Here is a 13,971-nt window from a genome sequence, read left to right as displayed (position 1 = left end):
TCCCTACTGTAGCGGCTGGACCCACCCTTAGCCCAGTTGATTTCCTGGGATGTATCAGCATCCAGCTCCCCGTGTAGATGCACTCTCTGAAAGGGGAACCCCTGAGACGGCAATAGTGGACACATTACCTGTCCTCCCCCTGGGGAGCTGTGGCCCATGCTGACTTGGAGAGGTGCAGTTTGTAAAAAGTGCCTTATAGGTGCATCTCCAGTTACATAATGTACCATGTGCAATGGCAGGGGAATTTCCTCTGCTCTCTTGAACAGAAATACTGTAGCTGTCTGCGTGGATTATTGTGTTCTTGTTTTAAACTGACGTCAGTAAACGTTTTCCTTTTAAACCTGTTAGAAAATGAGTGAACTCCACTGGGACCCTAGCTGGAGGGACTATTAAGCTGGTGCAGTATGTGTAAAGTAATTGTTTTCAGAGGTTGAAACTGTTTCATCCTCCGTCGTCATCCTCAGTGCAGTGTCATACTTGCCCCATGCCCTGGGAATGGAAAGTAGGTGGCGGGAGAAGAGCTTAGCTGCATGGGGAAGCAGCACGGGAACATATTTCTGGAGAGCAGAGCTCCTCTGGAGCCATGTCACACTGGGATGATGATGCAATGCCGGCATGGAAGCACATGAACTGCCAGCTGGGGGAGGCTAGCCCCCAGCCCTGTCCCTTCTGCCCACGGCCCCACTGGAGCCCAGAACCCCCCGCCACGGCTGCCAGCCCCTGCCCCAGGCTAGCACCTGCCGATCGCCGGGAGGGCAGGCGGCACGGCCCTGGCCCCTCCAGGCTGCACAGCCCGAGCCGGGGCCACTGCATGGGGGAGCCGTGGAGGGGAGTCTGGGGGCGAAGTGTAGGCGGGGCCATGCCTGGTTGTTTGGGGAGGCACAGCCTCCACCAGCCTATAATATCCACCGCCCATGGATGCAAGCTACTGTGGTGCAAGGTAACTGCTTTGATTTCATCAAGTTTGAATTTGTCATGCTGAGTTCAGTTTAGTCTGTGGTCTTCAAGCCATTAGCCCAGCCTTACCCTCAGCTCTCTTTGACCGACAGTGGAGTATCAGCAGGTTTCAGGAGGCCAGCTACCACATGAAATAACCTGATTGCCTGTGTTTTCGCTGTGCAAAAGAGCCAGGTTACACAAATGGCCAGTTCCCAATCTGTGTGGGAAGTGGTTGGGTGTGATTTACTGGGCCTGTTAATTCATCTCCTCAAATATACTAATGGTATGAACAGCAAAACCGGAGCACTCACAGATTTCCTTAAATAGAAAACATTTTTCTTTCATCCCTTAAGGAGTAGCACGAAAGAAGAAAAGTAGAACAAGTGACCATTTCTGAGCGTCAAGGGACTTGACACTTATAGCAGTTTCTTTTTCAAGGAAATTTAACATCTGTTCTGGCCCTTTGAGATACAGTCCTAAAATACAACCCCATCCTACCAACTGCCCACAGTCAGTTGCAACCACTACTTACAGGGCAGCGTACATTTACATAAGTGAAGTGGTCACTCTATCTAAGGGGACTTCTTGAAAGCTCTTGTCCCACAGCTCCTCTGCTTCAGCTTGGACTTGGTCAGAGCAGCGTGTGCTGCACATGTTCTGGGTTGAAAGGCCCAGCACAAATTTGCTTTATCTTCTGCTTCTTTTCCCTTTTGTCTTCTGAGTGCTTTGGCTTTACCCTGGGTTATGTCCACCCTCATCTTTATCACCTTGAAAATTTTAGTCCTGTCCCATTATCCGTCTCTGCTTTCCTAAGTAGCCACAGATCTGACTCCCTTTCTATTCAGCTGAACCCGCTGGCCTTCCTTGTCTCTTTGGACTCTTACCACCATCTCAATGTTTAACCAAAACTCCGTGCTATCCATCCTGTGTGGGTGCAAAAATGGGGGACAGGCAGTAGAGGAGAGTGCAAGGAGGCTTCCTCCACCTTTGCATCTCTCTGCAAGGGTCAGGCACAAGCCCATAGGAGAGCAAAGGCCCTGACCCTGACTCAAAAGAGGGCTTGGTGCCCACTCAGCAGATTTGGGCTGCTGTAGGGGATGCATATCCAGCATCCGTTGAAACGGTGGCAGAGCTGTGGCTACAATGTGTGCTCCCTCGGAAGCTCAAGAGGAATTCTAAATGAGTCAGCCAGAATTCTTCCAGGTGGCTCCCTCTACAATGCAATATGCTCCTTTCCCCTCTCCAGCACAAGCCATGGCTTTAACACAATCAGGTCCTTTACATTTGTAAAGTGCTTTGAGATTCTCAGATGAAAGCACAATAAAAATGCAAAGCACTAGTAATTTTCCACGTAGTCAAATACTGAGGTCCCCAGCAAGTCATACATAAAAACAACTGGATTCTTCTGGTCTCTCTCCTAAACTTACACTGGACAGTGCAGCTGTAATGCACCTTCCTGCTATGATTTCCTGGGTCTGTGTTTCACCACTACCAGCAACTCCTCCTTGTTCCGATATCTCCTTAGTTGACCCATATAATGTTTATCCTCTGAGATTATTTCTAATCCCCAAGCCTGTTTTACACTTGTGTTGAAATGTATGAGATGCTGGTCTGCATATACCCTTCTAGAGCTAACCGATTAGTAGTTTCCTTTACACCTGCTTGGTGTCTTCCACAGATGTAGGGCTAATTCTGCCACCTTGATGCCTTCTGAGTATTATTTTATTCTGTGAGTAATCCCATTGGCTTCAAGGAAATGGTTGTAGTATAAGAAACTGTTCAGCAGGAGTCAGGATGGCAGAACTGATTCTTTCTTTGATCCTCCTTCCCTTGAAGTCTGCATTTTCAACTTGAATGAGCAACTACTAGATTCCGGGGGGAGGTATGTAGTAGAATTTAGCTCATTTATTTTGAGGTACAATAAATACCTAATAAAACTCCCTGATTTCAATTTGTTTCATTAGTGTTGCATGAAACAGAAAAGTGTGACTGTATTTTACCTCTGACCAGCAGTTATGGAAAGGATCGTATGTTTCTACGCTGTTGATTCTCTGTATGCCATCAAAACCTCCAACCACGTACACTTTGCCGCCTAGCACAGCCATTTTGTGCCTCCATCGCCCGATGTTTAAATATTCAATTTGGATCCATTTGTTGATGGAGGAATTGTATTTCCAGACATCATGTTGTGTTTCTTTCCCACCTGCGAGGTACACAATATATGTAAGTGACATAATTGGCATGACCTGTGTTTGCTCAGAACTTCTAGTATGTTCTATTTGTCATACAAGAAACAAAAACCATTGGTTCATGGCATTTGCTCTGGAAGCACATCTTCAGCAGAATAGTACTTGCTTTAAAGGAAGACAACTTGCAAGCTTAAAGTTCCTCTGGTTAAATTTGCATTACTATACTTTGGAGAGGGCAGAGAAATTCCTGGGGGTTATTTTACAAGTCATCTCTTTCCCAGACATGAATCACTATTCATGTTTCAGCTGTCCTACCACCTTTTCTTTCACATTTGTAACTTTAATATAGTCAGTGGCCGATGGCTTGTAATGATGTGCAGAAGAATCTCAGGAATGAGACTTGTTCCTGATTGTAGAATGTTAGACATAGAGTTTAAAGCCAGACGGGACCACCAGATTATCTAGTCTGACCTCCTGTATGTTGCAGGCCAGCAAGACCGCCCCACCCCGAGCACCTGCACACTAAATCCAACAACTCAACTGAGACCCACAAGAGACTAGACTATTTTATGCCACAGGCAGAGAATAGGGACCAATGTGCACCACTGCTGAGGCCCCCTCAGTGGCAGGAAATGTATTAAGTAAACCATAGCCAAATAATCCTGGCAAGTGGCCCACACCCACACGTTGCAGAAGAAGGCAAAAAACCCACAACGTCACTGCCAATCTGATCTGGAGGAAAGTCCCTTCCCCACCCTAAATATGGCAATGAGTTAGACCCTGAGCATGTGATCAAGAACCAGCCAGCCAAGCACCTGAGAGAGAGAATGGTCAGTACCAGCTCAGAAATCTGGCCTTCACCATCCTATGTCCCATCTCCAGCCATGGCCATCACTGATGCTTCAGAGGAAGGAAATTTGAGGAAAACAAAGAAAGCATAATAAATGGGAAGAGGGGGAGCCTTTCCTGACCACTTTCAAGGGGCCAGCTGAAACCCTGAAGCATTAGCTTTAGGAACATAAGACATCAACCAGAAGCGAGTCCCCCTGCACCACCACCATCACCATCTCAAGCAACTCTGTCATACAATTGCATTCATAAATGTGTCCAGCTCTCTTAAAACTAATTAAGTTGTTTACCCCTACAACTCCCACTTGGAGGCTATTCCAGAATCTCACCCCCCTGATGGTTAGAAAACTTCCTCTAATTTTTACCCTGAATTTGTTGATGGCAAGTTTATACTCATTTGCTTTTGTGCCAACACTTTCCTTTGTCTTAAATAACTCTTCACCTTCCCTGCTATTTACCCCTTAACGTATTTATAGAGAACAATCATATCCCCTCTCAGCCTTGTTTTTTTTAAGAATTGGTGAATAAACAAACATGATATCAATTAAAAAACTAAAGCTCTGCATCACATAGTCAGCCACTTGAGAATCCCCCTGGGCCAAGAAGGTCCTGCTGGGGACAGGTAAACCAGATTTGCACTGGTGGAGCTGCTATTACATAGGGATGATCTAGCCAGCTGGTCCACTGACTTCCAAAATACGAACAGGGGGCCTGATCCTGTACTCCATGAAATTCTCTCACTGAAGTCTTCCAGGAAGTTTTTCCAGAGTGAAAAATTCAGCATTGGATCCATTGTTTCTTGAACATGAAGGGGCCTGGCTGTGATCTCACGTCTCTTCATCTGACTCTGGGGCTGGCTACGCTGCAAAAAAAAAAAATAACTCGCAGCAGCGAGCCTCAGAGCTCAGGTCAAGTAACTCGGACTTGCACTTCAGGACTACAAATAGGAGCGTAGACATAGCCCGGGCTCTGACACCTGGCAAGAGGGGAGGGTCTCAGAGCCCTGGCTTCACTAGTATTAGGCGTAGAATGATTTCGGTGAAATTGCTCCTTATTTACACCAGGAGATCAGAATCAAGCCCAGTAGTTTAATCCCCAGAGTAGGTTTGCAAATGAGTCTCACTCATTCAAAAAGCCTAGCAGCATTTTCGCCAGTACGTTAGTTTCCGTGTCATTTTTATTCATAACCGGAATACAAACAGAACTAGTTGAGTGTGAAACCCATTGCACAGTCTGAGAAGCTTCACTGCATAACCTACAGTCCAGCTATGCAATCATTTCACAAGGAGGATTCATATTCTATTACAGAATTGTCTGCACTCATTTGTATGCTGTACCATAGCCAGATCACTGCAAATTGATGGAACTCATCTCTGGGCCAAATAACAGATTGAATAGGAGATAATTAGCATGCTAGAAAGATTCGTTGGTAATGCCTTTGTGTCTATGAATTTTTCATATATCTATGTTGTTTTTTTTGCGCTCAAGCAGGTGAAGTGTATGAATGCGGAATGCCAGAATTCTTATCTGCAGTAGTCTTCAGAGACAGCAGGTGTTCCAACCACACATTGTCGCAACCTTCCCATTTACATTACAGTTTGTTCTCTCCTGCATTAGAAAACAGCCCTGACAGGAATCTGAACTAAACCATGCTTTTGAATTCTGTCTACATCATGGGGGAGGGTGAGATTTTTGAGAGAACTGTAGGTATTTAAACGCCTTGTTCTAAACTTTATGGGAAATGGTGCATTGATATTCTCTCTTCATTAAGAGCAGTAACTGCAGTAAATGTGGAGATTGAGACCTCCAACCGTGCCCTGAGGGAAACCAGCAGGTAGAGGGATGAGGATGCAGAGATACTGAAGAAGTGGATAGCAAGGTAGAAAAGAACCAAGTCACAGAAGCCAAGAGAAGGAAGAATATAGAGAAGTAGAAAGTGATAAATGGTGTCAGAGACAGCAGGCTGATCAGGAAGAATAAGCATAGATAAGTGCCCCCCTTTGATTTAGCTAGGAGGAAACAATTAATAACCTTGGCCAGTGCAGCCTGGTTGGAGTAGAAAGGGTGAAAAGCAGATTTGAGGGGATCAAGGAGGTGAAGAGGTCAAGGAAGTGAGTAGATGAAGGGGAGGAAGGATGCTAGTTAGAGTGCCAGTCTGATCAAAGTAAGCAGTTCTTTCATAGTAGGGCATCTATAGGCATGTCTAGAGAAAGTTCAGTTTAGGAGATAGAAAGAATGAGAGAAGAAGCCAGAGATGATGGGAGGCAAAAGGCCTGGGGCTAAGGGGACAGACTGAGAGATTAAAGGCAGCCAGTAATGAGCTCTCTGAGTGCAACAGGTGCAAAGAATTGGGGGGACGTGTTTGTTAAACATTCCCAGTTGGAATGTTGGCGTTGATGCCCCCGCTAAGGACTACTGAACAAAGGGAGAAGCTCTGAAGAAATAAAGAGCAGAATGTAATGGTAGGATGAAAAGAGAACTTCCTTTCCTTAAACTAATGGGGAGTGAAGGAGAATGAATCCTGGCCCCAGAACAAGGAGATTTAATAAAGACTAAGGGCTTGGCTACATTTGCAAGTTAGAGAGCATTAAAGCAGGCCTGGGTGCCCTAACTCCTGAAGTGTCCACACTGCAAGGCACTTTGAGCGCCTAGACTCTGCAGCTGGAGCGCTCCTGGTAATCCACCTACACAAGAAGCATAAAGCTTGCTGTGCCCTGGCTGAAATGCCCAGGTGTCAGTATGGATGACATGTTGCACTACTGCGCTGTGATTGGCCTCTGGAAACATCCCATAATCCCCTGAAGTCAAGTGGCCACTCTGGTCATTGTTTTGAACTCGGCTGCAGGCATGCGGATATCCCCTTTCAAAGCTCTGCTTCTGACAGCCGTCATGCTTATCTGCTCTGGGACAAAGCAAACCATTACTGTGGAATGCTGCTGCTGTGAGTGTGTGTGAGAGAGAAAGGCGGGGGGAGGGGGGTCTGCTGCTGTCTGAATTTACAAGACCGGATGCTGATACACTCTCTGTCCCCCAAAACACACTGTCTTTCCCCACACACACACACACAACACTCCCTGTCACACTCCATCCCCCCCATTTGAAAAGCACGCTGCAGCCACTTGCACACTGGGATAGCTACCACAATGCACTGCTCTCTGTGGCGTTACAAGAGCTGCTAATGTGGCCACGCCAGTGTGCTTGCAGCTGACAGTGTAAACACACGGCAGCGTTTTCCCTGCTGCGGTCTCCGAAGGCTGGTTTAACTCCCGGCACTCTACATCTGCAAGTGTAGCCAAGCCCTTAGTTGGAGCGAGCTTGTTAAAATCCAGGTAGTCCTAAATGCAGACTGCAATGGGAGATATTTTAGACCAGCATCATCTTCTAGGCAGAATGTTCCCATTTGACACCCCAACCCTCCCCCACTCTCTCCCCCCATTCTACTTCACTCATTTTTGAAGTAAAGGTTGTGTTTGGGAAAGCTGCCTGATTGAGAACTCTGCAGAATGATGTCTCCTACCCACAGCACCAGGACAGTATTGGCATTGGCTGCTCAACTTTCCCCGCACAGCCCCACCCTTCATCTCACGTTGTGGAAACCTGTAGCCTCCATTCACTCGGTAACCTCTCCACTTGGACTGGCAACTAGGATGTGGCCGTTGTGAGGGTGGCTTTGAGCCAGTGGGCACCTTTCCCCTAGGAAATGGAATGAGATCACCAAATTCATTTCCAATAGGTCATCAAAATAGCTGCCAGCCGGTAACGAGTCACTACCAAGCTGACCTGCCTTTGAACCTGTGAGTTTGAAATACAAGGTTCTGTATTCCATTGCCAATCCCCTAAGCAAGCCAGAGTCTTCCTTGTCTTCATAGGGGTTAGTATGGAGCAGGTATTTATAGAAGTTACATTTCTCTTCTGAATCCATTCAAACTGTGATCCACAATCACACATTCACACTGCTGCCTTGTTCAAGGACTCTTGGGCCTCACGGCGGTAATGCCAATTAACTTTGCTTTCAGTAAACGATTGTTTTTTAGAGTCTCACCTTCTGCACTATTGAAGTGCTCCTGAAAATAGGATTTTCAATCCCAAGCAACACAATTACCATTACTGTTTGCAAACTATCAACTGTTGCTTATTCATGCAGAACTCCTCTTGGGGGTCTTCCAGAAAAGCTTTGCGGTAGCTACTGTTGATTGTATGCTGCATATGCAGCTGTAAGAGGCCTTTCTGTAACTATCATTCCTGACACTTTGGTATGACAACACTGGGCATGCACACCAATCCAGTCAAATATAGTTTTGCATTTGTTTGAAAACTGAACCCATGTTAATATTCTAAGAGGCTCAGCACTGCCACTACTCAGCCCAGTGCTTCTCAGTAGCCTGTCCCTCAACCATGGCAATGTATGTGAGGAGCCCCTTTCAAAGGCAATCCCTGAAATGCTCTAACGCTAGCTGTTTATGTCAATTTACAAAGCATAGTATATGTTCTGCATCCCTGGTTCTCAACCAAGGGCACATGTACCCCTGGGGGTACGCAGAGGTCTTCCAGGGGCTACGTTAACTCGTCTCAATATTTGCCTAGTTTTACAACAGGCTACATAAAAAGCACTAGTGAAGGCAGTAAAAACAAAAATTTTATACAGATAATTACTTGTTTATACTGCTCTATATACTATACACTGAAATGTAAGTACGTTTATATTCCAATTGATGTATTTTATACCAATATGGTAAAAATGAGAAATTTTTCAGTAACAGTGTGGCTATGACACTTTTGTATTTGTATATCTGATTTTGTAAGCAAATAATATTTTAAGTGAGGTGAAATTTGGGGTACACAAGACAAATCAGCCTCCTGAAAGGAGTACAGTCGTCTGGACAGGTTGAGAGCTGCTGGTCTTCATAAAAGCTGTACCTATTTCCCCTCCCTTGTTTATGAGACTCCTGTGTTCTCTTCTCTTAGTTCCATTGGCATTATCTTGCTCCTTACCTGATATGTAGACTTCATTTTTTAGCGTAATACATGCAAACTCCACCCATTTTTTATTCTCGCTCTCCATTTCCTGTTCTGTGATTGGTAATTTTGCCACCTCCAAACGGCTCCGCCTCAAAGGATCCAGGCAAGTTACTTCTGCGACAAATTTTTCATCTTTTGTGCAACCACCTATGATCATAAACACCTCGGACTGGAACTCATGCATCCGGGGCTTGGTTCTTTCTGAAATAATCTAGACACAAGCAATATAGAATGAATACTCAGGGTGTGTCACATGTGTGGTTAAAAACAGCATTATACCCTGTGGCATGAGGAGCTCACGAATTTAGCTCCCATTGGTTCAGTTCTTTGGCCAGATTTTGCCTATAGCACATTGAAAAGAGCTTCCTCTCACACGGTATTAGCCAGCCCCAGGAGCACAGCGCTCTATCCATAGGTGCTGACTCCGGGGGTGCTCCGGAGCTGGAGCACCCATGCAAAAAATTTGTTGGTGCTCAGCACCCACCAGCCACAGCGGTTTGGCGACTCACCTATCAGCTGTTCAGGGACTGGCAGGATTTGGGGGGAGAGGGCAGGAAGAGGTGGCGTGTGGGTGGGGCCTCAGGGGAGGGGACAGAGCAGGGTCAGGAAGTGGTGAAGAGAAGGTGGGGCCTGGGGTGGAGTGGGGGCAGGACATCAGGGCAGAGCAGAGGTGGACCACCCACCTGAAAAAATTAGTCAGTGCCTATCTTAGGTATTTATATGGCCCCTATTGCTGTGATACCTGAGCACCTCCCAGTCTTTAATGGATCTGTTCTCTCAACGCTTCTGTGAGGTAGGGGTGTACTATTATTCTTATTTTACAGGTGGAGAACTGGGGCACAGAGAGACCAAATGACTTGCCCAAGGTCACGCAGGAAGTATGCTGCAGTTCGGGGAATCGAACCCAAGGCTCCCAAGTCCTAGGCTAGAGCACTAACCACTCTGCTTCTCTACAGCCAGTGCACAAATCTAAAATGCTGTGTTGCAGTTGCAGAGTGATCCTGGTTCTAGTAAACTGTTCCTGTGTCAACGATAAAAGTGTCAAAGCTCTCTGCTGTTCCTAGGAGAATATTTACAAGGGGAGTTAGTCACGATTCTAAGTTGAGAAGTGTTATTGATAAGCTGCGTCTCACTGAAGTGCAGGTGGCATGACTTCCTTTGCTCCTAGTAGATACACCATTAGTCATATTGGAATGAATGCAGTGGAAATTTCAAGGAAAGCTTTTTATAGCATACAGGAATTTATCATTTATTTGAAATTTCTGCCCTGTCAAACAACACTCGATGTTTTTCTTGGACTTTTAAAACTAATTTACGGTGTGTTTCTATAAACTGGCATAAACAATCTAAATTAAAAAGCAGGGTCATGCAGATGTAAAATTCCTTTCTGTGTTTGCTCAGTATAATTTACTAAACTGTCAGCAAGTCTCAGCATCTGAGTCAGAGCTCTGCGGATGCCTCATAATCCCTATTTTAACCCCTCTGCCAGCCTCGCAGTCCTTCATCTTAGCCATCAGCATTGGACGGGACTTTCAAGAGCACACACATTCTGCCCCTTCAGCGTCCAGGGAAATACCTGTTGAGCGATGGGTGCCACTCTCTTTGCACAACCCCACTGGCCCAACAGCACTGCCATCGACTGCTGGCTCAGACAGCCAGACACTGGGACTGAAGACTGAACCCAGATCTCTAGCAAGGCAGTACAAGGCACTGCCATTGGGTCACCTGCTGGCTGGCCTGAATTGCTAATCACATTTATAGTCAGGGCCTGCCTGTGTTTTGCAATGCCCTATGCAGGCTCCTAGCCAGGGAGCCTATCTAGCCCCTTCCCCTCCAAACACAGGGTTCCACCAATATCTTTGCACCTGTGACAGACCTCTGACAGCCTGCTGCCCTCTCCTGACACTCCTCAGGCTGTGGGGAATCACAAGCACACTGTCTCTCTCATTCTCGACTGTGAAATTTTGACAGCTGATGACCCCTTTTTGTGGGCCAGGAAATAGGACTGAAGCGTAACTTTCCAAGTTGGGGAGGGATCAATTAGGAAATTCCTTTTCCACCTTTGCCTGTTACACCTGGGCTGAGGTGGGATCATGGCTGGAACAGGGTATGGGACTGTGGCTTGCAGGTTAGGCACAAGCGTATGTCACATCCTGTGCTAATGAATAGGCTATACAGACTTCTGTTTAGGATTCTGTCCCTGAGATCAAACCTGTGTTTTTCAGAGCTGGTTTTTCCTTTCCTTAAAAGGTTCCCTGGTAACTAATAAAGGTAGACACTGCATCTTCTCACACCCACACTGAAATTCTTGAGTGCCTCTGTCTAGCTGGCCCTGCGCAGGATCATTTCAGAGCAAATTTGAATAGCGGCCCTACACTTGAGCCTTTTTTGTACTATAAAGACAGCTAGCACTGCTTGAGCTGATGTGCTACACACTCTAATCAGTACAAGGATATACAATACATACACGGACAGCAGCAGGTTTTTAAAAAGTAACCAGAATCATACTTGATTTATACAGCCCCCATCCCAAGTATACAGGCAGAGTACAGCATGCTTCGAAAGGGAATCACGTCACCCAACACTAAGCAAAGCCATCTTTGAGGTGGAGCACACGTGTCAGCCTGCATCCATAACATCACACAACAGTTATTTAGGAGGGGATGTGAAGAATAACATACTCAAGAGGTTCCGTCTGGATAGAGGGTATGAGCGAAGGCATCGGCAGACGGTCATTCTCAAGAACACAGGGAATGCTTTAACAAACCTAGCTCATACGTATTTCCAGTCAGGCTGTTCCTCCTCTCTTATATTTTAATAGCTCCTACATTCTAAGGCCAGAGGGGACCATTATTATCATCTAGTCTGACCTACTGCATAACCCAGACCAGATCATTTCACCCAGGAACTGCTGCATCAAACCCATAACAATTTTATTGGCAATTGAACCTTTAGGCTCAACAGTACAACTATAAAGAGAGTAAATTTTAGCAGGGAAAGTAGACATAGATAACTGTTTATGTAAGTATGGTACTGCTTACCCTAAGTGATCCATTGGAATGCTTAGCAATATTTGATGTTATAGATGACTATTTTAATTGGGATACCAATATTAAATAAGAAACCAATGTCCAAAGTAATACCTTTGATTTGCCTTTTTACTAGGGAACACATCAAGGAATATTGATTAACCTTAGTTTGGTATCGGACAGAATTGTGTGTGAGAGGTTCTCTCTCCTTTCAGAGATTCATGAACATTTTCTGAAATGCTTTTATGTTAAAATAAGCTGTCTGGAAACCTCTCAGATTTCACAATTAAATCTCCACGGTAACTGATCGTGATTATCTTATAGTTCAGAAGTAGTAATTTGTGAACCTATCTTGTAAATATCTTTTTCCACCTCCAAAATCCATACTGAGTTCTGTGATTGCCAATCTGAAATATTCCTTAATTAGAATTGGTTCAGTTCCCCCCAACTCCCGTTTACTAAGTATTTTCATTTGTTACTTACCTCATTGCCTGACAGATGGTACATTCTTGCTTCTTGAAGCAGAGGGAAGACATCAGGACACTGTCTAATGAGTTGATCGGCTTCAACTGTCTCTACAAAATACCAAGGGTCCAGAAGCGGTAGCCGGACATTCTCAAGAACGTAGGGTAGGAGAGGAAACCGTTCAGACTCTTTGTATCGAACCCAGTTCATAACAGTCTCAAAAACCTGTGCCTCTTCAGTGACATAGAGGTCATCGCTCTTTAGCGTGTTGTAGAGAACGTCACTGGGGATCTCCAGAAATTCCTCACAGTGCAGCACTTGAGCGAAGTTCTGGATAATGTAGCTCTGGACTTGCTGCTTCAGATTCTCCAGAGAATGAGTGTCGGCCAGCCTCAGAATCCCAACACAGTTTTCCGGATGGAGGGCTTCGGTGAGGAAACTGGCACAAGCATCCACCATCCGCAGAAACTACAGACACAAGAGGCATGTAAGGTACTGTGCAGTTATTTTATATTTGTATTGTGGTAGCATGGGGGAGCCCCAGTTAAGGGCCAGGCCCCCCTTGTGATAGACACTGGACAAACACAAAACAAAGAGAGATCCTTGCCCTCAAGAGCTTACAATCTGAGTATAAAACACTAGATAATATCCAGATACAGACAGACCGATGAGCACAAGGAAAGAATGAGACAATACAGTAGGACAAGCAGCGGTCTCAGGGAGCGCACCAGCAGCCTAACCAATGTCCAGTTTTTTTTGTAGGTATCATAACAAAGGAGACTTTTAAGGAGGATAATCAAAGGTAGCATATATGGCCCTCAGCACCACAGAATTTGAGCACCTAATAGTCATGAGTGGAGTTTATTCCCACAACACTTTTGTGATGTAGGGAAGTATTTATCCCTACATTTATATTGTATACCCCAATTTATATTGTGGATGGGGAACTGAGGCACAGAGTAGATTAAATGACTTGCCCAAGTCACACAGGGAGTCTGTGGCTCACCCAGGAATTAAACCTGAGTCTCATGAGTGCCAGTCCAGGGCCCTATCCATTAGACCATTCTTCCTGCCCTTATCATTGTTTATTTACTTGGTGAGAATGCTTGGTAAGCAGCTAATGATTTAAATCAGGCGCAGACAATACAGCTTGGACCTATGAGATACAAAAATTGGTGTTTAGGGACTAGTGTTCTGAAGTGCTGAGTGCAGACAATGCCAGTTAAAGCTGGTGGGAACTGCTGGTGCTCACCACCTCTGAAAATCCAGGCCCATCACGTATGTAAGGCCTTACCAAAGGAAGTGAGTTTGAAGGGAGATTTAAATGGACAGAAGGTGACCAACTGGCTCACAAGGAGAGGGAGAGAACTCTAGGCACTGGTAGTGGCATAAGAGAAGGATATAAATGGGGCTTCTGAATCGGGGAGGTGCAGATGGACCTGTGAGAGTAACACATCCTGTGCTGATCCAGTTCTGTCACT

General features: G+C 45.5%; 1 protein-coding gene and 1 long non-coding RNA gene across 3 annotated transcripts in view; one reads left to right on the top strand and one right to left on the bottom strand.

The window, feature by feature from the left end:
- Positions 1-13,971, bottom strand: part of KLHL6 (kelch like family member 6) — a 31,619-nt gene that overhangs the window by 5,791 nt on the left and 11,857 nt on the right. For both annotated transcript variants that reach the window (XM_075132241.1, XM_048865280.2), the window contains exons 3-5: positions 12,509-12,958; positions 8,970-9,207; positions 2,940-3,142 (exon numbers count right to left, since the gene is read on the bottom strand). In XM_075132241.1, the coding sequence (XP_074988342.1) occupies positions 2,940-3,142; positions 8,970-9,207; positions 12,509-12,958 (891 nt within the window). The remainder of the gene's footprint in view (positions 1-2,939; positions 3,143-8,969; positions 9,208-12,508; positions 12,959-13,971) is intronic.
- The window catches only part of LOC125643125 (uncharacterized), a 46,325-nt gene continuing 45,199 nt past the window's right edge, over positions 12,846-13,971 (top strand). The window contains exon 1 of the long non-coding RNA XR_012669907.1: positions 12,846-12,982. This is a non-coding gene — a long non-coding RNA (uncharacterized LOC125643125). The remainder of the gene's footprint in view (positions 12,983-13,971) is intronic.

Source organism: Caretta caretta, chromosome 9 (genome assembly GCF_965140235.1).
Source record: "Caretta caretta isolate rCarCar2 chromosome 9, rCarCar1.hap1, whole genome shotgun sequence".
Lineage (NCBI taxonomy): Eukaryota > Metazoa > Chordata > Testudines > Cheloniidae > Caretta > Caretta caretta.
This window is presented reverse-complemented; position numbering and strand designations above follow the sequence as displayed.